The sequence below is a fragment of the Kogia breviceps genome, chromosome X, assembly GCF_026419965.1.
Source record: "Kogia breviceps isolate mKogBre1 chromosome X, mKogBre1 haplotype 1, whole genome shotgun sequence".
Classification (NCBI taxonomy): domain Eukaryota; kingdom Metazoa; phylum Chordata; class Mammalia; order Artiodactyla; family Physeteridae; genus Kogia; species Kogia breviceps.
This window is the reverse complement of record NC_081330.1, coordinates 38,655,508-38,682,922: the sequence shown is the minus strand read 5'-3', so window position 1 is coordinate 38,682,922 and position 27,415 is coordinate 38,655,508. Positions and strand designations below refer to the sequence as shown.

The following is a 27,415-nucleotide window of genomic DNA, read 5'->3' as shown; positions in this document are numbered from 1 at the left end:
TATGAAGGGATATCTTACATGTAATGCTACATATTCATCCATGCTGGGGTGGTTCAGATGCTTCACATATATCTTTTGTGGTAGAAAAGGAATTAGGATGGTTCTTCCTAACAAAGAAACTCAAAATTAAAAAAAAATACAGTGACAGTTTACTTTTTTTATGATGCTGTTACAATGTTGGTCTAAATTAGAATCCGAGATTTGTGGCTTTTTTAATGTTGAAAGGCTGCCTTTTTCTCATTCCTTCTCTCTTCTCCCCCCTCTTATTTCAAGTATACATACTTTTTTAAAAAAATAAAAGCCTGTCAATTTCTGGACAGTTCATATGTGTGAACATACAGCATACAATTAATTTTAAGATGTGTGGCTTGTTTTGTGCATCTCCCTCTAAACTTCCTTTAGTGTTTCTGGTGAGTGTTTTCTCCTGGCTCTTTTTTTTTTTTTTTTGCTCTACGCGGGCCTCTCACTGCCGTGTGGCCTCTCCCATTGCGGAGCACAGGCTCCGGATGTGCAGGCTCAGCGGCCATGGCTCACAGGCCCAGCTGCTTTGCGGCATGCAGGATCCTCCCGGACCGGGGCATGAACCCACGTTCCCCGCATCGGCAGGCGGACCCCCAACCACTGCGCCACCAGGGAAGCCCTCTCCTGGCTCTTTTAAGTTGAATGCTGTTTAAACTAAATGAAGAAGATATTACACCTGCTGACATCATGAGATGTCTATAACCTCAACTCTAAATCTGGTTGGTTGAAATTATTTAGAAAAAAATATCCTTTTTACTTAAAAAGAATGGATGATAATACAACTTATTCCCCCAAATTGACCTGATACAGAAATATAGTTGTTACCTACTAATGAAGCTTCTTTATACCTAAAGGACCAAAATAAAGGCCTTAAAATTTCCCCATGGCTTTTATTTGTTGTTCATTAAAGAAAGATATTACACATGGTATGATGGATTGAGAAACATGAATACAATTCTAACTGAACTGTAGGAAATAGGCGATTTTTCAGTGTCAATAAATTTTTTAATGTATCACTCTCCATATATCATAAAACGTACTTAGAAGTCAGGATATTTCTTTTGAATGAGATTTGTATAATCTGCAGTGCTAGAGCGATCTTAAAGGTATGTGGGTTATAGGGGGAAATTGATAGATATTGAAATGTTCTTCAAGCCAAAGCAACCCAGAGCTAAGTGTAGTATTTAGTCTGACCCTCAATAAACCACCTAACACTGATGCAGGAGGTCACAAGGATTTAACCTTGTTACAGGATTTCTAACCTCTTTCATAAAATTTCTTTAAGTTGACTAGACCTTTTAATGAAGGAGTTGACTCTGAGCAAAGGCTTCATACTTTCTGAGATAGAGTTGCCACAGTTGAAATCCACATTTACACAGTGTGCATAGGATTGTCATGTGCATGCTGTTTTCAGTCACACAGATAGGCACAGTACTGACTGTATTATTTGAAGGCCAAAGATTAAATTATATATATTTATATTCTGGTACTCTATATATTCTCTTAAAAGAACTGGTTACCGTAGGCACCAGTTATTGGCACCTGGTTTTCAGAATTTTATATCTTTTCTCATGAGTTGTATTTACTTTTCTCCACTTTCCTTAAATATTTTATTCTTCCTACTTATAGTGTTCCTACCCACATATAGTGATGAAATAGAGAATAAATGTAGTACCCCTATTCTTTTATGATGATCATTTTTTAAAATGAGCAAATATAATTTTATTTCTTTTAAAACTAAGCTTATAAATATCAAGAGCAGTTTTTTGTGTGTGGAGTTTTCTTTGAGTCTTTCATTCTCTTTTATTATGAATCAGGAGCCAACAGAGAAGAAATAACCAAACATTGGGAATGGTTAGAACAAAATATCATGAAGACCTTGTCTGTGTTTGATTCTAATGAAGATATTACTAATTTTGTACAAGGAAAGATAAGAGTAAGTGGCATGGATATATTTTGTAGATGGAACACTAAAGTCTTTGACCCTCTTATTTGAGGATCAAAGCTGCATGGCAGGTCATTGTTTTACTGCCACCTTTCAGGATTGGCAGAAGCACATATATGAATAGCAGAATCAGAACTAAAGACATTGTAAAGTTAGCGGTTAGTCTTTGGTGCCCTTGGGAGTGCTATTAGGGATATTTTCATTTCAGAATCTCTTGAGTTTGCAGTTTGAATGAACCCTTCACTCAATCAAAATAATATTTAGCACCTCTATTTGTGGTAGCTCCTTGTGAGGCATTAGAAAAAGCCTAATTACAAAATTAAACAAAATCTGCTCACCTCTGTCCTAAGAGATGTGTGTGCACATGCATGTGTGTGTGTGTGTGTGCGCGCGCGCACGGTTTTATTCAATGAATTGTTTAAATATGTGAGAGATATTTTTGTTGATAGGTAATTACTAATTTTCAGAAAATATTTTGTCTCCTTTAGGGATTAATTGCTGAAGAGGGAAAACATTCTTTTGCAAAAGAAGATGACCCTGAGAAATTTCGAGAAGCCCTTTTGAAATTTGAAAAATGTTTTGGTTTACCAGAGCAGGAAAAGTTAGTGACCTATTACTCGTGCAGTTATTGGAAAGGACGGGTTCCTTGTCAGGGTTGGCTATATCTTAGCACCAACTTTCTGAGCTTCTATTCTTTTTTGTTGGGATCAGAAAGTAAGTGGTTTCTGTTGCATACTATGACTTTGAACTTGCAGACTGACCTATCAACTCTGGTTGTGTTAGGTTGCATATAAAGTAATAGGATAGATAGTAAGGGTAATTAAACTGTACATTAAAAACTTCACTTCATCTAGGGAAAGAATACTTCTAAGACTGGTTGTTTAATATAAGAACCATTAGAATTGTGTATAAAATGCCTTGCATATTGTGGGAGACAAATGAATACTAAATGATGATGGTGATCTAGCATGTGACTCCTTTCTTTCACTTGTTCTAAACTACCTACTTTCTTTAATCTATGTTTTAATACTTGTTTTAAACATACAATATACATATAGTAATCATAGTACCTAATGGTTCACAGCTACAAAGAAGAATCAAACAGTACTGTTCATAGCACATGTATAGCTTTTACACCAATGGTTATATAATTGTGTAAATTGAAATATCAAATTTAATATCAGATTTAAATATCAAATCAGAAAAAATTTAAAATTATTTAAAATTATATCTGTTCCTAGGATCACCAATTATTGTATGTTCATTGTTATGCTTCAAAATTTTAACTAATATCTTGAACTCTAAAATATCTTAGTTGTTCATGCATTTTTCAAGTGGTTAACTATTGTTTTGAAAGACCTGATTGATAAATATGAATCAACATTTAGAAATTTAATCATATCTGCTTATAATTCTTATTTGCAGTAAAACTCATTATCTCCTGGGATGCGGTCTCAAAACTTGAAAAGACTTCAAATGTCATACTGACAGAGAGTATTCATGTGTGTTCCCAAGGAGAGAATCACTACTTTTCAATGTTTTTGCATATTAACCAAACATACCTTCTTATGGAACAGCTGGCAAACTATGCTATAAAAAGAATTTTTGATAAGGAAACATTTGATAATGACCCAATCCTTGATGATCCTCTACAAATTACTAAAAGGTATTCAAAGCTTAATTAATATTTACTTTTTAAGTATTGTTTGACCAAAGAATGGTAGCACTGAATAGCATTAAAAGTTAACTGTTCTTAAAAAAAAAAATAATTGTTCTATGTTATATGATAGTTTTTCTTTGGAGTAATCATAGATGTGTGGGTTTTTTTAGTTTATTCATATGCATTTCACAAATAGTTTCCTCTCCATTCCATTATAGTTTATCACAAGATATTGAATATAGTTCCCTGTGCTATACAGTAGGACCTTGTTGTTTATCCATCCTATATATAATAGTTTGCATCTGCTAATCCCAAACTCCCAATATTTCCCTCTCTCACCACCCCCCCCTCCGCCGACAGTTTCACTTTTTATTAAAAGGGTAAATTAGTAGAGTCAATGGAACATGCACTTCAGAATGAGAGTAGAGCAACCCTGGGACAAGTCATAATCTCTCAGGACCTCAGTTTTCTCAGCAGTCATTTGTACCTCAGAGAGCACTTGTGAGGAATGAGCAATATAACGTTTGAAAGCACTTTGTAAAATATAAAGCACTAGATAAATGTTAATCATTATTAATGCCTGCATCAGAAGTATCTGTCTGGTAGCTGTTTGCCACGATATTTGGTTTGCTGAAACTGACCAGAGCCATTTCATCCTGCTCAACACTCAGAACAGTTGACTGAAGTGAGCTGAGTATGCCAAAGGGGAGGGAGGGTGGAGAGGATCCAGAAATAGCTAGTGAGAACCACTTCTGGCAAGAAGGATGAGGGTATAGATTGTATGGGAAAGTGTAAATGAGACAAACTTAAGCTGCAGTCCTTTGGAGAGACCAGAACAAGTGACCTGGATGATTGTGTGATTGCTACATAGCCCTAACTTGGGTACAGTTGTTCCTCTTGCCTATTCTTAAACCATTCCTAAAAGCTATATACATAAGGGTTCCTTTGTGAGCCTTCCTGCTTTTCTGGAAATAGATCAGCGAGGTGAATTTTTTTATACCTTATTACCAAAATTAGGTCCCAGTGTGCATGATTTATAAATAGAACTCTATAAGGATTAAAAATACAGTTTATGGGCTTCCCTGGTGGCGCAGTGGTTGAGAATCCGCCTGCCTATGCAGGGGACACGGGTTCGTGCCCCGGTCTGGGAAGATCCCACATGCCGCGGAGTGGCTGGGCCCGTGAGCCATGCTGGGCCCGGGAGCCATGGCCGCTGAGCCTGCTTGTCCGGAGCCTGAGCTCCGCGCAACGGGAGAGGCCACAACAGTGAGAGGCCCGCGTACCACAAAAAAAAAAAAAAAAAGTTTATGTTATGTTATAGTGAGGCATTTGTTTCTGTAGGTTGTTTTGATTGGCCACCATAAACAAACATTTTTAGCCATTTTATTTCCCTTAAAATATTCTAAAAGGCCATCTCTCAATGAGTTATTCATTACCAAGTCTGTATTTAAATGAGGTTTAGGAAATTCATTTTTGTCTATGTGCAGTTTTAAAAGAGCCTATTGAAAATTGTGTATATCTAAATCCTTTTTTCTAGTAAGTTAAAAAGAACAATAGCTTATTTAGACTTAGTCTCCAAATGAGTTTTTTGTTTGTTTGTGGTTTTTTTTGCTGTATGCGGGCCTCTCACTGTTGTGGCCTCTCCCGTTGCGGAGCACAGGCTCCGGACGCGCAGGCTCAGCGGCCATGGCTCACGCGCTTAGCCACTCCGCGGCATGTGGGATCTTCCTGGACCGGGGCATGAACCCAGGCAGGAACCCGTGTCCCCTGCATCGGCAGGCAGACTCTCAACCACTGCGCCACCAGGAAAGCCCCAAATGACTTTTTTATAAACTGGAGTATCTTTATTGCTTTGGCTTATTGTTTTTACAAATATGTATTACAATAGATAAATTCAGCGTATATCCTTCCAGGCCTTTTCATGCATGAATTAAAACTATTTGCCAAAAGCATGGAGGGCACCTAAACATCACATATTATTCTACAATCTGCTTTTTCTCCCCCTTAAGATAATGTATCATGGACATCTTTTCATTCATGTAAAAAGTCCTTATCCTTTTAAATAATAGTGAAATAGCCCACCAAATTACAATTTAAGTGAGGTAAAAATTAATGTGGTTCTCTGTTCATATTTATCAGAATTATTTTTGAAAGACATGGTGAGCTGCCACATATTCAAATAGTATATGCTGGAAGGATAAATTTAGTTTTAACTTTGTTGGCTTTGAGTTCGAACGTGCATAATTTACTCACTACCCCAGATGGCGTTGCTGCTTAGCGCAAGTGTTTAGTGCCTCTAGAAAAATTGTACTATTTTAAGCAATTGTTTTTTATTTATATACTTATGTATCAGTTAACAAGTCATCTGTATTTATTGACACCCATTCTGTGCCCAGTACTGTGAAAGCAGTGTTGTTTTATCTTGCCTCTACTTTTGCATTTTTTATGCATTCATTTACATTTTTGCTTCACTTAATTTTAATATTATTTTTATGTACTAGTCTTCCCATCTAAATTTTGATGCCATAAATTTTCATTATTTTATTTTATTTGAACTGGGTAACTCTTTTGATTTTCTGATAACCAGATGTGAAAATTATTGTCTGCCAAGATTGATTTTAGCCATACTAACATGTTATGAATATATAATAATATAGTAATCTTCCATAAAATCACCCTTTAATAGATGGTTTGAAGACCTACATCACCTTTAACTGTTGTGCATTGTAATCTACTAATAATAATACAAAATTGGAAAAGAGAACAAACAAAATAAATTGGTTGGGAATCAGTGTTTCTTCCATTTCATAATTTGTTGAAGAACATAGCATGTAGTGCTTAATCATTCTGCTTTATAGTGCATTTAGGTTAATCAATATGGACATGTGTATACTTCAGACGTCATCATTTGAGCCCCCCCCCCTTTTTTTCTTTCCTATAGAGGTCTGGAAAATCGAGCCCACAGTGAGCAGTTTAATGCTTTTTTTAGGCTGCCCAAAGAAGAGACTTTGAAAGAAGTACATGAATGTTTCTTATGGGTACCATTCAGCCACTTCAACACTCATGGAAAAATGTGCATCTCAGAAAACTATATCTGCTTTGCTAGCCAGGATGGCAATCTATGTAGTGTAATCATTCCATTACGAGAGGTAAAATAAATTTAGTTACATATCAGTTTTTAGTTCAAAAATGTTACCATTCACAGAGTAAAATACCCTTTAATTCTGTAAATTATTAAAAACTCAATATGCAACATCCTTTTAGTAATTTTAAATAATCTTTGTTGTGGCCTCTCCTGTTGCGGAGCACAGGCTCCAGACGCGCAGGCTCAGCGGCCATGGCTCACGGGCCCAGCCGCTCCGCAGCATGTGGGATCCTCCTGGACCAGGGCACGAACCCTTGTCCCCTGCATCGGCAGGTGGACTCTCAACCACTGCGCCACCAGGGAAGCCCTAAATAATCATTTTTAAGTTTAGTTATATTCTTAAGGATAAGAGTACCATTCCTGAGGATAAGAGTACTAGGATAAGAGCCTTATAGCTCTTACTGAAAATGAAAAAAGAAAAAAAATTAAAAATTAATAAAAAAGATAAGAGTTTGGGATGACTCAACATGGAGCATGATCACTCAGATGTTTATGACATGGATACCAAAATTTATACTATCATATTTGATACACATGGTCAGAAAGAGTAGAATTGATAGCTTTTGCGTAAGTCAGAAATCAATTATCCATATTGCGGCACTGAATTTTTGCATTTGTATTGTCATTTTTAAAGGTTACATGTTAGTTAAACCTTTTCCTTTAGAAGTGAAATATCTTGCACTAAGGTTGCTTGTATTAGTGGTACAACTACTACCCAAAGTCTATTTCTTACTAAGTCCTACCACAGACCAAAACTTGTAACCACAAAAAAATAAGCTAAACACATTTTGCCTGACCTTGTCAGTAACAAGGGAAAATGCGATTCATTTGTTTTCATCCCCCAGGTCTTAGCTATAGATAAGACAAATGATTCCAGCAAATCTGTCATCATTAGCATCAAAGGAAAAACAGCTTTTCGCTTCAGTGAAGTTAAAGAATTTGAGCAATTGGTGGCAAAACTCAGGCTCAAGTGTGGGGCAGCTTCAACTCAGTATCACGATATTAGCACAGAGGTAAGTATCTAGCAATCAAGTCATTTTGATAAAAAGGTTTGTGCTTTGTGTGGTCCATAGTTTCAAAAGGAATTCATAGTACCTTTCCTATTTATACTTAGGTTGAGTTTTTTTAAAAGATGAATACCAAAGAAATTATATTCTCTAAGGCACATCATAAAGCAGAAGTGAGAATTAAGGACTTTATCTTTTTTTAGGAACTCAGACTTTTAAAAAAATTATTATCATTTGATCTTTCTTGACTATATTTGCTATTTATCATATATACACACCTTGTACTTTCACCTAATATGGCTTTTAACAACTCAAACTATATTTGAGAATTAAATAAGGCATTGAAAAAGGACTTTCCTCTTATTGCTGTAGAGAAACAATCTATCTTTTTATTTAGCATCAAGTAGGTCAGCCTTATTTGCATAATCTAGGCCAAAGCAAAATAGTGACATATCTATTTACTAGTAAAATATTAGAGAAGGCAGAGGGTAATTAAAAGCCTGATTTTGATGTTTGTCATTTATGGAAATATAGATAGTTTCAGTTCAAATTAATTTTCTTTTTCAATGCCAAGGAATCTCATGTTTTAATAGATTGATAAAACATCACATTATAGCTACTTATATTTTAATTAAAAATTCAAAGAAAAAAATCAACATTGGCTTTACTGGCTATATTATTTTACTTGGATTGGATTATAGAGGCTTTTACTTCTTTCTCCAGAGCAGAGACTCAAAATATTATGCTAAGTCAATTAGAATGCAGGATTGACAAGACTAACTCTTCCTTTGATAATAGAAAAGCAAAATGAAAACATAATTTTAAAAAAATATGTGTATCTCAGTTCCAGACACAGAACTTTCATGTTGGCCATTAAGAGTTTTCTTGCCCCAATTTACTAATCTTTCATTCTCTTCAAATATATACCCAGGATATATCATAGTTTGATGTGAGGACATGAGTAAAATCTGATCAGTCTTGCTCCCATATTTTTGCTTATCTCACTTTTGTTTTTCTGTCCTAGTCCATTTCAGATTCAGTCTGTATGTTGGATGTAATGCTCTGCTTATCTTTCCTTCTCCTTTAATTTATCTCTGTCTCTTAAACCTGAATAACTGGAATTTTTTCCCCTGAAAACTCTCAGGCCCCTCTAATAGTTGGATATGCTCAGCAGTTAAGAAAGGATTTTGTTTCAAAATGGTTACCGTCTTTTCAGATGTATGTCAAAGTTCTAAGCTTTCTAGTTTCTCTTACCCATTTTTAAAGGTTTTAATAAAGATACGTACAAAATACCAGTTGGTATACTGGGTGCTTGGAAATGTATTTTTAAAAAATTGTCATAACATTCTATTTTAACTGAAGATTTTTATCTTAGCAATGAGGAAGAATATTAACTTGTTTTAATATTATCTGTATATGTCTAGCTTTATTTATAGTACATTTTTTAAAATAGTAAAGAGAGAGCTTGTTAAACAGGAGCTGGTTCCATTTGATTTCTAAATGACAAATTGTAGTTACATTATTTTATAGCTATACCTAGCATACTAAAACAAAAAGAAAAAAATATATTCTGTAATTTTACCAAATCTGGTAAAATTTACACAAACAACAAGACTTTTTATTGTAAATCTCAGAGAAATTTAAATCAACAAATCTAAATATGAATACAGGAAGGACTAGGAAATTTTTCTTGTGAGTACATCAAAATGTGATACGAAGAACAAATGCTCCCAGAAACAATTGGAATTGTACGTACGTACCAGTTCTGTCTAAATTTTTAAATATGTCAATTAAAATTCTCCACATTTTGTTAAGTTATATTAAAATCTGGGTGCATACACAGGTTTTGAAAAATTCTAATCAAATGCTTAGAAAACACATTAATTTTTAATGTTTTAATTGACACATATTCTCAAGAAATATTATCAGATATGGTAATTTTTCAAAACTATACTAAATGAAAGAAAAATGGGCCCTTTTAGCTTAATTTTAAGCAAAGTGGCCTAAGAGGGAAAATACTGCTAAAGATCCTTTACTTGATGCTTTGAGACTACATTATAAGTGGATCATAGGAACTATAGTATGTCAAGAAGAGGTAGAAATTGAGCTATGTATGCACTGAAGTGTTTAGAAGGGCAAATATCTTCTACATATTATCAAAGCATATATAAACATACTTGTTTCATTAGTTCTCATAACCAGCCCTATCTTTCTAAGTTTTTAAAATTAGAAGTAATGGCTTCCTTATCCTACACAATAATGCAGATAAGATTAATAGTTTAACCCACAAAACTGGTGTTTGTTTGCCTTAATAAGAATAAAGTAATATGTTTTCTGTAACTATAATATAAATTAGGCTGTGTGGAGTAGATTTATTTCAATGTTAGGAAATCATAAATTTTATTAAAAATAAAATTAGCGCTAATTTAAAATTATGTGTTATGAACAGGAGCCTATTTTAAGATAAGCTTCTGCTATCCAAGAGAAGTATTTCCTTGTATTTTTGCTGTAATTTTTTATTTTACAGGTCAACTGTGGCCCCCAACCATTATTATGCTGAGTTTGTGAGATATTCTAATTTAAATCTAATAGTTTGTAGAAAAGTTACACATAAAGAAATATTAATCTTTACCCTGCCTTTTCTTCACCTTTAGAAGCCATATGCTGTTTCTAAACTCAATAGCAGATACCAAAAATCAACCCAAGTCTAAGAATACTTGTTATAAAGTCAACAACCTGTGTTGTTTCCTCATGTGATTGGATTTTGCTCAGGCACTAAATGTCTGATGAGTGCCAAATTTATAACTGTCACAAGTGTGAGCACCTGAATAAATGGATATACAAAATTGGTATGGCCATGGGATAAAATCCTCCCATACAAAAGAGCCAGAGCCAAAAAAAAAAGTTAAGTAATTTAAGCTTAGTTTCCTGAATATTATGCTCTTCAAACAATTCAAATATTATATTGATTTAAACCAGTATCTTTTAAGGTGAATATGTTAATGTGCTTTTTGTGAATACTTAAAAGGTAATCATGGGTGGAAGCAGCACACTTGTCATCCCTTTTATATATTGATGTTTGGGGTTTCATAACTTAAGGGTTAATTTTTCTTTTCCTTCTTGGCTACTTTTCCTGTAGTTTAGATATACTACTAATAGATAAACTGGTTCCTCAGTCATATGGCCTAAATTAAGGGAATGTACTTTGCTTGAGACTCAGACTCCAACCATGAATTTGTGTGTGTGTGTGTGTGGTACGCGGACCTCACTGTTGTGGCCTCTCCCGTTGCGGAGCACAGGCTCCGGACGCACAGGCTCAGCGGCCATGGCTCACTGGCCCGGCCGCTTCGCGTCATGTGGGATCCTCCCAGACCAGGGCACGAACCTGTGTCCCCTGCATCGGCAGGCAGATTCTCAACCACTGCGCCACCAGCGAAGCCCTCCAATCATGAATTTTTTATCGGTTATGCAAAAACATAATCCCTCATTAGAACAGCAAAATGTAACATTAATAGTAAAGTAGACTTGTCAAAACAAGCTTTTAAAAAAAGAAAAGTGTTGTAATATAGGACGTATACTCACTAATAGTTTTTTCCTTTGTAAGATTCTTCTGTCCTACCCTTATATTCAGACATTGATTTGAATACTCCTTTTAAACTTTCCCTGAATCCTCTTAACTTCCAACCCTTCTAGGTCTTGTTGGCTTCTTGGATTTCAAGGTGAAATACTACTGGACTGCTTTACCCTAAACTTCTACTTTTCCTCCACCTTAGTCATGGACATTATTTTCATCTTTCTTAAGCTACTAAAGTTAAAGGGATGATGTTAAGTGAGCCTTTTTTTAGTACCTCTAGTGGTAACTTCAGACTTCTGGTATAGTTACAATCCACAGAAGCTGGGTAACTGATATGTATTCAAAGTAAAGCTTTGGAGATCATAAAATTAGTGTGGAAATGCAAGGGACCCAGAATAGCTAACACAGTATTTAAGAGGAAGAACAAAGTTGGAGGACTCACAATTCTCAATTTCAAAACTTACTACACAGCTGTAGTAAACAAGACAGCATGATCCTGGTGTAAGGTTAGACATATAGATCAGTGTAATAGAATTGAGAGTCTTGAAATAAAGTCTTACATTTATGGTCAATTGATTTTTTAAAATTAATTTTATTTTTGGCTGCATTGGGTTTTCGTTGCTGCATGCGGGCTTTCTCTAGTGGTGAGTGGGGGCTACTCTTCGTTGCGATGTACGGGCTTCTCATTGCAGTGGCTTCTCTTGTTGCAGAGCTTGGGCTCTAGGTGCATGGGCTTCAGTAGTTGTGGCACATGGGCTCAGTAGTTGTGGCTCGCAGGCTCCAGAGCACAGGCTCAGTAGTTGTGGCGCACAGGCTTAGTTGCTCTGCAGCATGTGGGATCTTCTGAGACTAGGGATTGAATCTGTATCCCCTGCATTGGCAGGCAGATTCTTAACCACTGCACCACTAGGGAAGGCCCTGGTCAATTGATTTTTCAACAGAGTGCCAAATAAATGCAAAGAGGGAAATATAGTCTATTCAACAAATGGTGTGGGCACAATGGATATCCACATACATATACAAAAAAACATAAAGTTGAACCTTTTTTTACACCATACACAAAAATTAATTCTAAATGGATCAAAGACCAAAATGTAAGAGCTAAAACTATAAAACTCTTAGAGAAAACATAAGAGTAAATCTTCATGACTTTGAATTAGGCAATTTTTTTCTTAGCTGTGACATAAAAACACGACAAAAGAAAAAATATGCAAATTGGCTACATCAAAATTAAAAATGTTTGTTGTACAAATGACACCATTAAGAAAATGAAGAGATAATACGCAGAATGAGAGAAAATATTTGCAAATTATATATCTGATAACGGACATCTATCCAGAATATATAAAAAACTCTTACAACTCAAAAATAAAAGGCAAAGAATCTAATTTTTTTAAACGGTCAAAGGATTTGAATATACAGTTCTCTAAAGAAGATAAAGAAATGGCCAGTAAGCACATAAAGATCTTCAACATAAATAGTCATTAGGGAACTGCAAATCAAAGCCACAGTTAGAGACCCTTTCACACCCACTAGGGTGGCTCTAATAATAAAGACAGACAATGACAAATGTTGAGGATGTGAAGAAATTGAAATTCTTCATACATTGTTGATTGATTCTTTGTTTTAATAATTTCCTTTGTTGATATTCTCTATTTGATGGGACATAGTTGTCATACTTTCCTTTTTAAAATCTTTTTAATTAATAGACTTTATTTCTTAGAACAGTTTTAGGTTTACAGAAAAGTTGAACAGAAAGTACAGAGTTCCTTTATACACCCACCCACCCTCTACTCTGCCCAGTTTTCCCTATTATTAACATCTTGCATTGGTATGGTACATTTGTTATAACTGATGAACCAGTATTGATACATTATTAACTAAGTTGTATAGTTTACATTAGGATCCACTCTTGGTGGTGTACAATTCTATGGCTTTTGCCAAATACATAATATATCTACCATTATAGTATCATACAGAATAATTTCCCCACCCTAAATATCCCTTGTGCTCTACCTGTTTATCCCTCTCCCCAACCCTTGGTAACCACTGATCATTTTACTGTTTCTATACTCTTGCCTTTTCCAAATTGTTATATAGTTGGAATCATACCATATGTATCCTTTTCAGACTGATTCCTTAGCAATATGCATTTAAGGTTCCTCCATATCTTTTTGTGGTTTGATACCTCATTTATTTTTTTTGAATTTTTAAAAATTCAACAAATATTTGTTAAACTTCAACTATGTGTGTAAGGAACTGCTGGGTTCTTTTTTCCCCCAGATTTATTGAGATAATTGACATATAACATTGTGTAAGTTTAAGATGTATAATGTGATGATTTGATACACATATATTAAAATGATTACCACAGTAAGGTTAGTTAACATATCCCCCACCTCATGTAATTACAATTTTGTTGTTGTTGTAGTGAGAACATTTAAATTCTACTCTCATAGCAACTTTCAAATATGCAATATTGTTAACTGTAGTCACCATGCTGTATATTAGATTCCTAGAATTTATTTTTCATATAAACTGGAAGTTTGTACACATTGACCAACATCTCATTTCCCCTACTTCTAGCCCCTGGAAATCACCGTTCTACTCTGCTTCTATAAAGCTGGCTATTTTATATTCCACATATAAGTGAGATCATACAGTATTTGTCTTTCTCTGTCTGATTTATTTCACTTAGTGTAGTGCCCTCAATGTCCATCCATGTTTTTGCACCTTGCAGAACTTCCTTTTTATGGCTAAATATTAATCCTTTGTGTGTACACACACACACACACACACACACATATACACACACCACATTTTCTTTATCCATTCATCTGTCAGCAGTTAGATTTGTCTTAGATTTTGTGAACAATGCTGCAGTGAACATGGGGTGCAGGTATCTCTTCAAGATAGTGACTTCATTTCCTTTGAATATATACCCAGAAGTGGGATTACCAAATCATGTGGTAGTTCTAATTTTAAAATCTTTTGAGGACCTCCATACATGTTTTCCATAGTGCTGTACCAATTTACATCATCACCAACAGTGTGCTTTGGCTCCCTATTTTCCACATTCTTGCCAACACTTAACTCTTGTCTTTTGATAATAGCCATTCTAACCGGTGTGTAATTATACCTCATTGTGGTTTTGATTTGCATTTCCTGATGATTAGTGATGTTCAGCACCTTTTCATGTATTTGTTGGCCATTTGTATATCTTTGTAAAAAATATCTATTCAGGTCCCTTGTCCATTTCTTAATCAGGATTTTTTGTTCTGCTTTGTTTTGTTTTTTGCTGTTGAGTTGTGTAAGTCCCTTATATGTTGTAGATGTTAATCCCTTATCTGATTTATGGTTTACAAATACTTTTTTCTGTTTTATATGTTACCTTTTCATTTTGTTGATTATTTCTTTCTCTTTTCAGAAGCTTTTTAACCTTGTGTAGTCCCACTTATTGATATTTGCTTATGCTTTTGGTGTCCTATCTTAAAAATTGTTGCTAAGACCAATGTGAAGGAACGTTTTCCCCTATATTTTCTTCTAGGAATTTTATAGTTTGGGGTTTTATGATTAAGTCCTTAATTCATTTTAAGTTAATTTTTGTGCATGATGTAAAATAGCGGTCCAATTTCATTCTTTTGCATGTGGATATTCAGTTTTCCCAACACCATTTATTGAAGAGACTGTTATTTCCACATTGAGTAGTCTTGGTTCCCTTTTCAGATATTAGCTGACTATATATATGTGGATTTATTTTGGGCTCGCACCTCTGTTCTGTTAGTCTGTGTGTCTATTTTTATGCCAGTACCATGCTGTTTTGATTACTGTAACTTTGTAATATAGTTTGAAATCAGGAAATGTGATGCCTTTAATTTTGTTCTTTTTCAGGATTTCATTGTCTATTCGGGGTATCTTGTGGTTACATGTGAAGTTTAGGATTTCTTTCTATTTCTATGAAAAGTGCCATTTGAATTTTGATAGAGATTGCCTTGAGTCTGTGGATGGCTTTGGGTAGCATGGACTTTTTTATAACAGCTTTATTGGAGTATAATTGCTTTACAGTGTTGTGTTAGTTTCTGCTGTATAACAAAGTGAATCAGCTATATGCATATGTATATCCCCATATCCCCTCCCTCTTGCATCCCCCTCCCACCTACCTTGTCCCACCCCTCTAGGTGATCTCAAAGCATGGAGCTGATCTCCCTGTGCCATACAGCTGCTTCCCACTAGCTATTTTAAATTGGTAGTGTATATATGTCAATGCTACTCTCTTACTTCGTCCCAGCTTACACTTCCCCCTACTGTGTCCTCAAGTCCATTCTCTATATGTGTCTTTATTCCTGTCCTGCCTCTAGGTTCATGAGAACCTTTTTTGTTTTTTTTAGATCCTATATATATGTGATAACATACGGTATTTGTTTTTCTCTTTCTGATTTACTTCACTCTGTATGACAGACTCTAGGTCTATCCACCTCACTACAAGTAATTTCGTTTCTATTTATGGCTGAGTAATATTCCCTTGTATATATGTGCCACATCTTCTTTATCCATTCATCTGTTGATGGACACTTAGGTTGCTTCCATGTCCTGGCTATTGTAAATAGTGCTGCAGTGAACATTGTGGTACATGATTTATTGAATTATGGTTTTCGCAGGGTATATGTCCAGTAGTGGGATTGCTGGTTAATACGGTAGTTCTGTTTTAGTCTTTTAAGGAACCTCCATACTGTTCTCCATAGTGGCTGTACCAATTTACATTCCCACCAATAGTGTAAGAGGGTTCCCTTTTCTCCACAGCCTCTCTAGCATTTATTGTTTGTAGATTTTTTTGATGATGGACACTCTGACTGGTATGAGGTGAAACCTCATTGTAGTTTTAACTTGCATTTCTCTAACAATTAGTGATGTTGAGCATCTTTTCATGTGTTTGTTGGCAATCTGTATATCTTCTTTGGAGAAAGGTCTATTTAGGTCTTCTGTCCATTTTTGGATTGGGTTGTTTGTTTTTTTGATATTGACCTACATGAGCTGCTTGTATATTTTGGAGATTAATCCTTTCTCAGTTGTTTCACTTGCAAATAGTTTCTCCCATTCTGAGGGTTGTCTTTTCAACTTGTTTATGGTTTCCTTTGCTGTGCAAAAACTTTTAAGTTTCATTAGGTCCCATTTGTTTATTTTTGTTTTTATTTCCATTTTTCTAGGAGGTGGGTCAAAAAGGATCTTTCTGTGATTTAGGTCTCAGAGTGTTCTGCCTATGTTTTCCTCTAAGAGTTTTATAGTGTCTGGCCTTACATTTAGGTCTTTAATCCATTTTGAATTTATGTTTGTGTATGGTGTTAGGAAGTGTTTTACTTTCATTCTTTTACATGTAGCTGTCTGGTTTTCCCAACATCACTTATTGAAGAGGCTGTCTTTTCTCCATTGTATACTCTTGCCTCCTTTATCAAAGATAAGGTGACCATATGTGCGTGGGTTTATCTCTGGGCTTTCTGTCCTATTTCATTGATCTATATTTCTGTTTTTGTGCCAGTACCATACTATCTTGATTACTGTAGCTTTGTAGTATAGTCTGAAGTCAGGGAGCCTGATTCCTCCAGCTCCGTTTTTCTTTCTTAAGTTTGTTTTGGCTTTTCGGGATCTTTTGTGTTTCCATACAAATTGTGCAGTTTTTTTGTCTAGTTCTGTGAAAGAGGCCATTGGTAGTTTGATAGGGGTTGCATTGAATCTATAGATTGCTTTGGGTAGTATAGTCATTTGCACAATCTTGATTCTTCCAGTCCAAGAACATAGTATATCTCTCCATCTCTTTGTATCATCTTTAATTTCTTTCATCAGTGTCTTATAGTTTTCTGCATACAGGTCTTTTGTTCCCTTAGGTAGGTTTATTCCTAGGTATTGTATTCTTTTTCTTGCAATGGTATATGGGAGTGTTTCCTTCATTTCTCTTTCATATTTTTCATCATTAGTGTATAGTAATGCAAGAGATTTCTGTGCATTAATTTTATATCATGCTACTCTACCAGATTCATTGATTAGCTTTAGTAGTTTTCTGGTGGCATCTTTAGGATTCTCTATGTATAGTATCATGTCATCTGCAAACAGTGACAGTTTTACTTCTTCTTCAATTTGTATTCCTTTTATTTCCTTTTCTCCTCTGATTGCTGTGGCTAAAACTTCCAAAACTATGTTGAATAATAGTGGTGAGAGTGGGCACCCTTGTCTTGTTCCTGATCTTAGAGGAAATGGTTTCAGTTTTTCACCATTGAGAATGATGTTGGCTGTGGGTTTGTCACACATGGCCTTTATTCTGTTGAGGTAGGTTCCTTCTACGCCTACTTTCTCGAGCGCTTTTTATCATAAATGTGTGTTGAATTTTGTCAAAAGCTCCTTCTGCATCTATTGAGATTATCATATGGTTTTTATCCTTCAGTTTGTTAATATGATCTGTCACATTGATTAATTTGCATATACTGGAGAATCCTTGCATTCCTGGGATAAACCCCACTTGATCATGATGTATGATCCTTTTAATGTACTGTTGGATTCTGTTTGCTAGTATTTTGTTGAGCATTTTTGCACATATGTTCATCAGAGATATTGGCCTGTAGTTTTCCTTTTTTGTGACATCTTTGTCTGGTTTTGGTATCAGGGTGATGGTGGCCTCATAGAAGGAATTTGGGAGTGTTGGAGGAACACACACTGTAGGAACACTCTACTGTATTTTGGAACAGTTTGAGAAGGATAGGTGTTAGCTCTTCTGTAAATGTTTGATAGAATTTGTCTCTGAATCCATCTGGTCCTGGGATTTTGTTTGCTGGAAGATTTTTAATCACCGTTTCAATTTCAGTGCTTGTGATTGGTCTGTTAATATTTTCTATTTCTTCCTGGTTCAGTTTCATAAGGTTGTGCTCTTCTAAGAATTTGTCCATTTCTTCCAGATTGTCCATTTTATTGGCATAGAGTTGCTTGTCGTAATCTCTCATGATTCTTTGTATTTCTGCAGTGTCAGTTGTTACTTCTCCTTTTTCATTTCTAATTATGTTGATTTGAGTCTTCTCCCTTTTTTTCTTGATGAGTCTGGCTAATGGTTTATCAAATGTGTTTATATTCTCAAAGAACCAGCTTTTAGTTTTATTGATGTTTGCTATTGTTTCATTTCTTTTTCATTTATTTCTGATCTGATCTTTATGATTTATTTCCTTCTACTAACTTTGGGTTTTTTTAATTCTTCTTTCTCTAATTGCTATAGGTGTAAGGTTAGGTTGTTTATTTGAGATGTTTCTTTTTTCTTGAGGTAGGATTGTATTATAAACTTCCGTCTTAGAACTCCTTTTGCTGCATTCCATAGGTTTTGGGTTGTGGTGTTTTCATTGTCATTTGTTTCTAGGATTTTTTTTTGATTTCCTCTTTGATTTCTTCAGTTATCTCTTGGTTATTTACTAGCATATTGTTTAGCCTCCATGCGTTTCTATTTTTTACAGTTTTTTTCCTCTAATTGATACCTAGTCTCATAGCGTTGTGGTCGGAAAATATACTTTATCCGATTTCAGTTTTCTTAAATTTACCAAGGCTTTATTTGTAACCCAAGATATGATCTATCCTGGAGAATGTTCCATGAACACTTGAGAAGAAAGTGTATTCTGTTGTTTTTGGATGGAATGTCCTATAAATACCAATTAAGTCCATCTTGTTTAATGTATCATTTAAAGCTTGTGTTTCCTTATTTATTTTCATTTTGGATGATCTGTCCATTGGTGAAAGTGGGGTGTTGAAGTCCCCTACTCTTACTGTGTTACTGTCAATGTCCCCTTTTATGGCTGTTAGCATTTGCCTTATGTATTGAGGTGCTCCTATATTGGGTGCATAAATATTTACAATTGTTCTATCTTCTTGGATTGATCCCTTGATCATTATGTGGTGTTCTTCTTTGTCTCTTGTAATAGTCTTTATTTTAAAGTCTATTTTGTCTGATAAGAAAATTGCTGCTCCAGCTTTCTTTTGATTTCCATTTGCATGGAAAATCTTTTTCCATCCCCTCACTTTCAGTCTGTATGTGTCCCTAGATCTGAAGTGGGTCTGTTGTAGACAGCATATGTATGGGTCTTGTTTTTGTATCCATTCAGCCAGTCTATGTCTATTGGTTGGAGCATTTAATCCATTTACATTTAAGGTAATTATCGATATGTTTGTTCCTGTTACCATTTTCTTAATTGTTTTGGGTTTGTTATTTTTTTATTTTTATTTTTTATTTTTTGCCACATCTTTTTTTTTTTTTTTAACATCTTTATGGGAATACAACTGTTTTACAATGGTGTGTTAGTTTCTGCTTTACAACAAAGTGAATCAGTTATACATATACATATGTTCCCATATCTCTTCCCTCTTGCATCTCACTCCCTCCCACCCTCCCTATCCCACCCCTCTAGGTGGTCACAAACCACCAAGCTAAGATAATTATTGATATGTATGTTCCTATGACCGTTTTCTTGATTGTTTTGGGTTTGTTATTATAGGTCTTTTCTTTCTCTTGTGTTTCCTGCCTAGAGAAGTTCCTTTAGCATTTGTTGTAAAGCTGCTTTGATGGTGCTGAATTCTCTTAGCTTTTGCTTATCTGTAAAGCTTTTAATTTCTCCATCAAAACTGAATGAGAGTAATCTTGGTTGCACGTTTTTCCCTTTTATCACTTTATTTATTTATTTTACCTCCCTTGCTCTATACACTGTAATTTATTAAACTGAATCCATGACCTTTCCAAACATTTCTTATGTTAATTCATTCCAGATTTTTGTCGCTTTTTTTTCTTTTATTTTTTGAAATTTATTTTTTTATACAGCAGGTCCTTATTAGTCATCAGTTTTATACACATCTGTGTATACATGTCAATCCCAATCTCCCAATTCATTGCACCACCACGACCACCACCACCCCCGTGCCGCTTTCCCCCCTTGGTGTCCATACGTTAGTTCTCTACATCTGTGTCTCATTTTCTGTCCTGAAAACCAGTTCATCTGTACCATTTTTCTAGGTTCCACATATATGCGTTAATATGCAATATTTGCTTTTCTCTTTCTGACTTACTTCACCCTGTATGACAGTCTCTAGATCCATCCACGTCTGTACAAATGACCCAATTTTGTTCCTTTTTATGGCTGAGTAATATTCCATTGTATATATGTACTACATGTTCTTTATCACTTCATCTGTCAATGGGCATTTAGGTTACTTTCATAAACTGGCTATTGTAAATAGTGCTGCAATGAACTTCAGGTTGCATGTGTCTTTTGAATTATGGTTTTATCTGGGTATATGCCCAGTAGTGGGATTGCTGGATCATATGGTAATTCTATTTTTAGTTTTTTAAAGAACCTCCATACTGTTCTCCATAGTGGCTGTATCAATTTACATTCCCACCCACAGTGCAAGAAGGTTCCCGTTTCTCCTCACCCTCTCCAGCATTTGTTGTTTGTAGATTTTCTGATGATGGCCATTCTAACTGGTGTGAGGTGTTACCTCATTATAGTTTTGATTTGCAGTTCTCTAATAATTAGTGATGTTAAGCAGCTTTTCATGTGCTTCGTGGCCACCTGTATGTCTTCTTTGGAGAAATGTCTATTTAGGTCTTCTGCCCATTTTTACATTGGGTTGTTTGTTTTCTTAATATTGAGCTCCATGAGCTGTTTATATATTTTGGAGATTACTCCTTTGTGCATTGATTCATTTGCAAATAGCTTCTCCCATTCTGAGGATTGTCTTCTCATCTTGTTTATGGCTTCCTTTGTTGTGCAAAAGCTTTTAAGTTTCATTAGGTCCCATTTGGTTATTTTTGTTTTTATTTCCATTACTCTAGGAGGTGGATCAAAAAAGATCTTGCTGTGATTTATGTCAAACAGTGTTCTTCCTATGCTTTCCTCTAAGAGTTTTATAGTGTCTGGTCTTACATTTAGGTCTCTAATCCATTTTGAGTTTATTTTTGTGTATGGTGTTAGGGAGTGTTCTAATATAATTCTTCTACATGTAGCTGTCCAGTTTTCCCAGCACCATTTATTGAAGACGTTGTCTTTTCTCCATTGTACATCCTTGCCTCCTTTCTCATAGATTAGTTGACCATAGGTGAGTGGGTTTACCTCTGGGCTTTCTATCTTCTTCCATTGATCTATGTTTCTGTTTTTGTGCCAGTACCATATTGTCTTGATTACTGTAGCTTTGTAGTATAGTCTGAAGTCAGGGAGTCTGATTCCTCCAGCTCCGTTTTTTTCCCTCAAGACTGCTTTGGCTATTCGGGGTCTTTTGTGTCTCCATACAAATTTTAAGATTTTTTTGTTCTAGTTCCGTAAAAATTGCCATTTGTAATTTGACAGGGATTGCATTGACTCTGTAGATTGCTCTGGGTAGTATAGTCATTTTCACAATATTGAGTCTTCCAATCAAAGAACATGGTATATCTCTCCGTCTGTTGGCATCATCTTTAATTTCTTTCATCAGTGTCTTATATTTTTCTGCATACAGGTCTTTTGTCTCCCTAGGTAGGTTTATTCCTAGGTATTTTATTCTTTTTGTTGCAATGGTAAATGGGAGTGTTTCCTTAATTTCTCTTTCAGATTTTTCATCATTAGTGTATAGGATGCAAGAGATTTCTGTGCATTAATTTTGAATCTGGCAACTTTACCAAATTCATTGATTAGCCCTAGTAGTTTTCTGGTGGCATCTTTAGGATTTTCTATGTATAGTATCATGTCATCTGCAAACGGTGACAGTTTTACTTCTTCTTTTCCAATTTGGATTGCTTTTATTTCCTTTTCTTCTCTGATTGCCATGGCTAGGACTTCCAAAAGTATGTTGAATAATAGTGGTGAGAGTGGACATCCTTGTCTTATTCCTGATTTTAGAGGAAATGATTTCAGTTTTTCACCATTGTGAATGATGTTTGCTGTGGATTTGTCATATATGGCCTTTATTATGTTGAAGTAGGTTCCCTCTATGCCCACTTTCTGGAGAGTTTTTATCATAAATGCGTGTTGAATGTTGTCAAAAGCTTTTTCTGCATCTATTGAGATGATCATACGTTTTTTCTTCTTCCATTTGTTAATATGGTGTATCACATTGATTGATTTGCGTATATTGAAGAAGCCTTGCATACCTTGGGTACATCCCACTTGATTATGGTGTATGACCCTTTCAATGTGTTGTTAGATTCTGTTTGCTAGTATTTTGTTGAATATTTTTGCATCTATATTCAACAGTGATATTGGTTTGTAATTTTCTTTTTTTGTAGTATCTTTTTCTGGTTTTGGTATCAGGGTGATGGTGGCCTCGTAGAATGAGTTTGGGAGTGGTCCTTCCTCTGCAGTTTTTTTGGAAGAGTTTGAGAAGCTTGGGTGTTAGCTCTTCTCTAAATGTTTGATGGGATTCACCTGTGTAGCAACCTGGTCCTGGACTTTTGTTTTTGGAAGATATTTAATCACAGTTTCAATTTCATCACTTGTGATTGGTCTTTTCATATTTTCTATTTCTTCCTGGTTCAGTCTTAGAAGGTTATACCTTTCTAAGAATTTGTCCATTTCTTCCAGGTTGTCCATTTTATTGACATAGAGTTGCTTGTAGTAGTCTCTCAGGATGGTTTGTATTTCTGCGGTCTGTTGTAACTTCTCCTTTTTCGTTTCTAATTTTATTGATTTGAGTCCTCTCCCTCATTTTCTTGATGAGTCTGACAAATTGTTTATCAATTTTGTTTATCTTCTCAAAGAACCAGCTCTTAGTACTATTGATCTTTGCTATAGTTTTCTTTGTTTCTATTTCATTTATTTCTGCTCTGACCTTTATGATTTATTTCCTTCTGCTAACTTTGGTTTTTTTTTTTTTTTTTTGGTAAGTGAGCCTCTCACTGTTGTGGCCTGTCCTGTTGCAGAGCACAGGCTCAGTGGCCATGGCTCACGAGCCTAGCTGCTCTGCAGCTTGTGGGATCTTCCCAGACCAGGGCACGAACCCATGTCCCCTGCATCGGCAGGCAGACTCTCAACCACTGCACCACGAGGGAAGCCTCCAACTGTGGCTTTTGTTTGTTCTTCTTTCTCTAGTTCCTTTAGGTTTAAGGTTAGATTGTTTATTTGAGATTTTTCTTGTTTCTTGAGGTAGGCTTGTATAGCTATATACTTCCCTCTTAGAACTGCTTTTGCTGCATCCCATAGGTTTTGGATCATCATTTTTTCTCTGTCATTTGTCTCTAGGTATTTTTAAATTTCCTCTTTGATTTCTTCAGTGATTGCTTGGTTATTTAGTAACGTATTATTTAGCCTCCATGAGTTTGTGTTTTTCACGTTTTTTCCCCTGTAATTCATTTCTAATCTCATAGTGTTGTGGTCAGAAAAGATGCTTGATATGATTTCAGTTTTCTTAAGTGTACTGTGGCTTGATTTGTGACCCAAAATGTGATCTATCCTGGAGAATGTTCCATGTGCGCTTGAGAAGAAAGTGTAATCTGCTGTTTTTGGATGGAATGTCCTATAAATATCAATTAAATCTATCTGTTCTATTGTGTCATTTAAAGCTTCTGTTTCCTTATTTATTTTCATTTTGGATGATCTGTCCATTGGTGTAAGTGAGGTGTTAAAGTCCCCCACTATTATTGTGTTACTGTCGATTTCCTGTTTTATAGCTGTTAGCAGTTGCCTTATGTATTGAGGTGCTCCTATGTTGGGTGCATATATATTTAAAATTGTTATATCTTCTTCTTGGATTGACCCCTTGATCACTATGTAGTGTCCTTCCTTGTCTCTTATAACATTCTTTATTTTAAAGTCTATTTTATCTGATATGAGTATTGCTACTCCAGCTTTCTTCTGATTTCCATTTGCATGGAATGTCTTTTTCCATGCCCTCACTTTCAGTTTGTATGTGTCCCTAGGTCTGAGGTGGGTCTCTTGTAGACAGCATATATATGGGTCTTGTTTTTGTATCCATTCAGCAAGCCTGTGTCTTTTGGTTGGAGCATTTAATCCATTCACGTTTAAGGTAATTATAGATATGTATGTTCCTATGACCATTTTCTTCATTGTTTTGGGTTTGTTTTTGTAGGTCCTTTTCTTCTCATGTGTTTCCCACTTAGAGAAGTTCCTTTATCATTTGTTGTAGAGCTGGCTTGGTGGTGCTGAATTCTCTTAGCTTTTGCATGTCTATAAAGCTTTTGATTTCTCCATCGAATCTGAATGAGATCCTTGCTGGGTAGAGTAATCTTGGTTGTAGTTTCTTCTCTTTCATCACTTTAATTATATCATTCCACTCCCTTCTGGCTTGTAGAATTTCTGCTGAGAAATCAGCTCTTAACCTTATGGGAGTTCTCCTGTATGTTATTTGTCATTTTTCCCTTGTTGCTTTCAGTAACTTTTCTTTGTTTTTAATTTTTGTCAATTTGATTACTATGTGCCTCAGCGTGTTTCTCCTTGGGTTTATCCTGCCTTGGGCTGTCTGCACCTCCTGGACTTGGGTGGCTATTTCCTTTCCCATGTTACGGAATTTTCGTCTATAACCTCTTCAAATATTTTCTCTGGTGCTTTCTCTCTCCCTTCTCCTTTCTGTGAGCCCTATAATGCAAATGTTGTTGCGTTGAATGTTTTCCCAGAGCTCTCTTAGGCTGTCTTCATTTCTTTTCATTCTTTATTCTTTGTTCTGCAGCAGTGAATACCACCATTCTGTTTTCCAGGTCACTTATCCGTTTTTCTGCCTGAGTTATTCTGCTATTGATTCCTTCTAGTGTAGTTTTCATTTCAGTTATTGTATTGTTCATCTCTGTTTGTTTGTTCTGTAATTCTTCTAGGTCTTTAAAACTTATTTCTTGCATCTTCTTGATATTTGCCTCCATTCTTTTTCCGAAGTCCTGGATCATCTTCACTATCATTATTGTGAATTCTTTTTCTGGAAGCTTGCCTATCTCCACTTCATTTAGTTGTTTTTCTGGCGTTTTATCATGTTCTTTCATCTGGTGCATAGCCCTCTGCCTTTTCATCTTGTCTATTTTTCTGTGAATGTGGTTTTGTTCCACAGGCTGCAGGATTGTAGTTCTTCTTGCTTCTGCTGTCTTCCCTCTGGTGGATGAGGCTATCTAAGAGGCTTGTGCAAGTTTTCTGATGGGAGGGACCGGTAGTGGGTATAGCTGAGTGTTACTCTGGTGGGTAGAGCTCAGCAAAACTTTAATCCTCTTGTTTGCTGATGTGTGTAGCTCGGTTCCCTCCCTGTTTGTTGTTTGGCCTGATACAGCCCAACACTGGAGCCTACGTGGGCTCTTTGGTGGGGCTAGTGGAGGACTCTGGGAGGACTCACACCAAGGAGTACTTCCCAGAATTTCTGCCTCCAGTGTCCTTGTCCCCATGGTGAGCCAGAGCCACCGCCCGCCTCTGCAGGAGACCCTCCAACACTAGCAGGTAGGTCTGGTTCAGTCTCCCTTGGGGTCACTGCTCCTTCCCTTGGGTCCCGATGTGCACACTACTTTGTGTATGCCCCGGAAGAGTGGAGTATCTGTTTCCCCCAGTCCTGTCTAAGTCCTGCAGTCAAATCCCACTAGCCTTCAAAGTCTGATTCTCTAGGAATTTCTCCTCCCATTGCTGGACTCCCAGTTTGGGAACCTGACATAGGGCTCAGATCCTTCACTCCAGTGGGTGGACTTCTGTGGTGTAAGTGTTCTGCAGTGTGTGAGTGTCCCACCCAGCAATTATGGGATTTGATTTTACTGAGACTGCACCCCTCCTACCATCTCATTGTGGCTCCTCCTTTGTCTTTGGATGTGGGGTATCTTTTTTGGTGTGTTCCAGTGTCTTCCTGTCAGTGATTGTCCAGCAGCTAGTTTTGATTCTGTTGTTCTCACAAGAGAGAGTGAGAGTACGTCCTTCTGCTCCACCATCTTGGTTTCTGTCCCTTTCATCACTTTAAATATGTCCTGCCACTCCTTTCTGGCTTGCAGAGTTTCTGCTGAAAAATGAGCTGTTAACCTTATGGGGATTCCCTTGTATGTTATTTATTGCTTTTCCCTTGCTGCTCTCAGTATTTTTTTTATTTAATTTTTTTTGCGTTATGCGGACCTCTCACTGTTGTGGCCTCTCCTGTTGCGGAGCACAGGCCCCAGACGCGCAGGCTCAGTGGCCATGGCTCACAAGCCCAGCTGCTCCGCAGCATGCGGGATCTTCCTGGGCCAGGGCACGAACCCATGTCCCCTGCATTGGCAGGCAGACTCTCCACCACTGCACCACCAGGGAAGCCCTGTATTTTAATTTTGATAGTTTGATTAATATGTGTTTTGGCATGTTTCTCTTTGGGTTTATCCTGTATGGTACTCTCTGTGATTCCTGGACTTGATTGACTATTTCCTTTCCCATGTTAGGGAAGTTTTCGACTATAATCTCTTCAAATATTTTCTCATACCCTTTCTTTTACTCTTCTTCTGGGACCCCTATAATTCGAATGTTGATGCGTTTAATGTTGTCCCAGAGGTCTCTGAGACTGTCCTCAATTCTTTTCATTCTTTATTCTGCTCCCTGGCAGTTATTTCCACAATTTTATCTTCCAGCTTACTTATCCATTCTTCTGCCTCAGTTATTCTATTGGTTCCTTGTAGAGTATTTTCAGTTTCAGTAATTATATTGTTTATCACTGTTTGTTTGCTCTTTAGTTCTTCTAGATCCTTGTTAAATGTTTCTTGTATTTTCTCTATTCTGTTTCTGAGATTTTGGATCATCTTTACTGTCATTACTCTGAATTCTTTTTCAGGTATGTTGCCTATTTCATGTTCATTTATTTGATCTTGTAGGTTTTTACCTTGCTCCTTCATCTGTAACAAGTTTTTTTTGTCTTCTTTTTTTTTTTTTTTGATGGGTGATGCTCTATTCCTGTCTTACTGGTTGTTTGGCCTGAGACGTCCAGCACTGGAGTTTGCAGGCAGTTAGACAGAGCTGGGTCTTGGTGCTGAGATGAGGACCTCTGGGAGGCCTCACTCCGATTGATATTCCCTGGGGTGTGAGGTTCTCTGTTAGTCCAGTGGTTTGGACTCAGAGCTCCCACCGCAGGAACTTGGGCC

At 36.2% G+C, this 27,415-nt stretch overlaps 1 protein-coding gene across 4 annotated transcripts in view; it reads left to right on the top strand.

The window, feature by feature from the left end:
* The window catches only part of TBC1D8B (TBC1 domain family member 8B), an 87,045-nt gene that overhangs the window by 17,369 nt on the left and 42,261 nt on the right, over positions 1 to 27,415 (top strand). For 3 of the 4 annotated variants that reach the window (XM_059051360.2, XM_067023247.1, XM_067023246.1), the window contains exons 3-7: positions 1,839 to 1,957; positions 2,455 to 2,680; positions 3,392 to 3,632; positions 6,568 to 6,775; positions 7,617 to 7,784. In XM_059051360.2, coding sequence (XP_058907343.1) covers positions 1,839 to 1,957; positions 2,455 to 2,680; positions 3,392 to 3,632; positions 6,568 to 6,775; positions 7,617 to 7,784 — 962 coding nt within the window. Of the gene's footprint in view, positions 1 to 699; positions 741 to 1,838; positions 1,958 to 2,454; positions 2,681 to 3,391; positions 3,633 to 6,567; positions 6,776 to 7,616; positions 7,785 to 27,415 lie in introns of those variants that run through there. The other variant, XM_067023248.1, reaches the window with a different exon arrangement.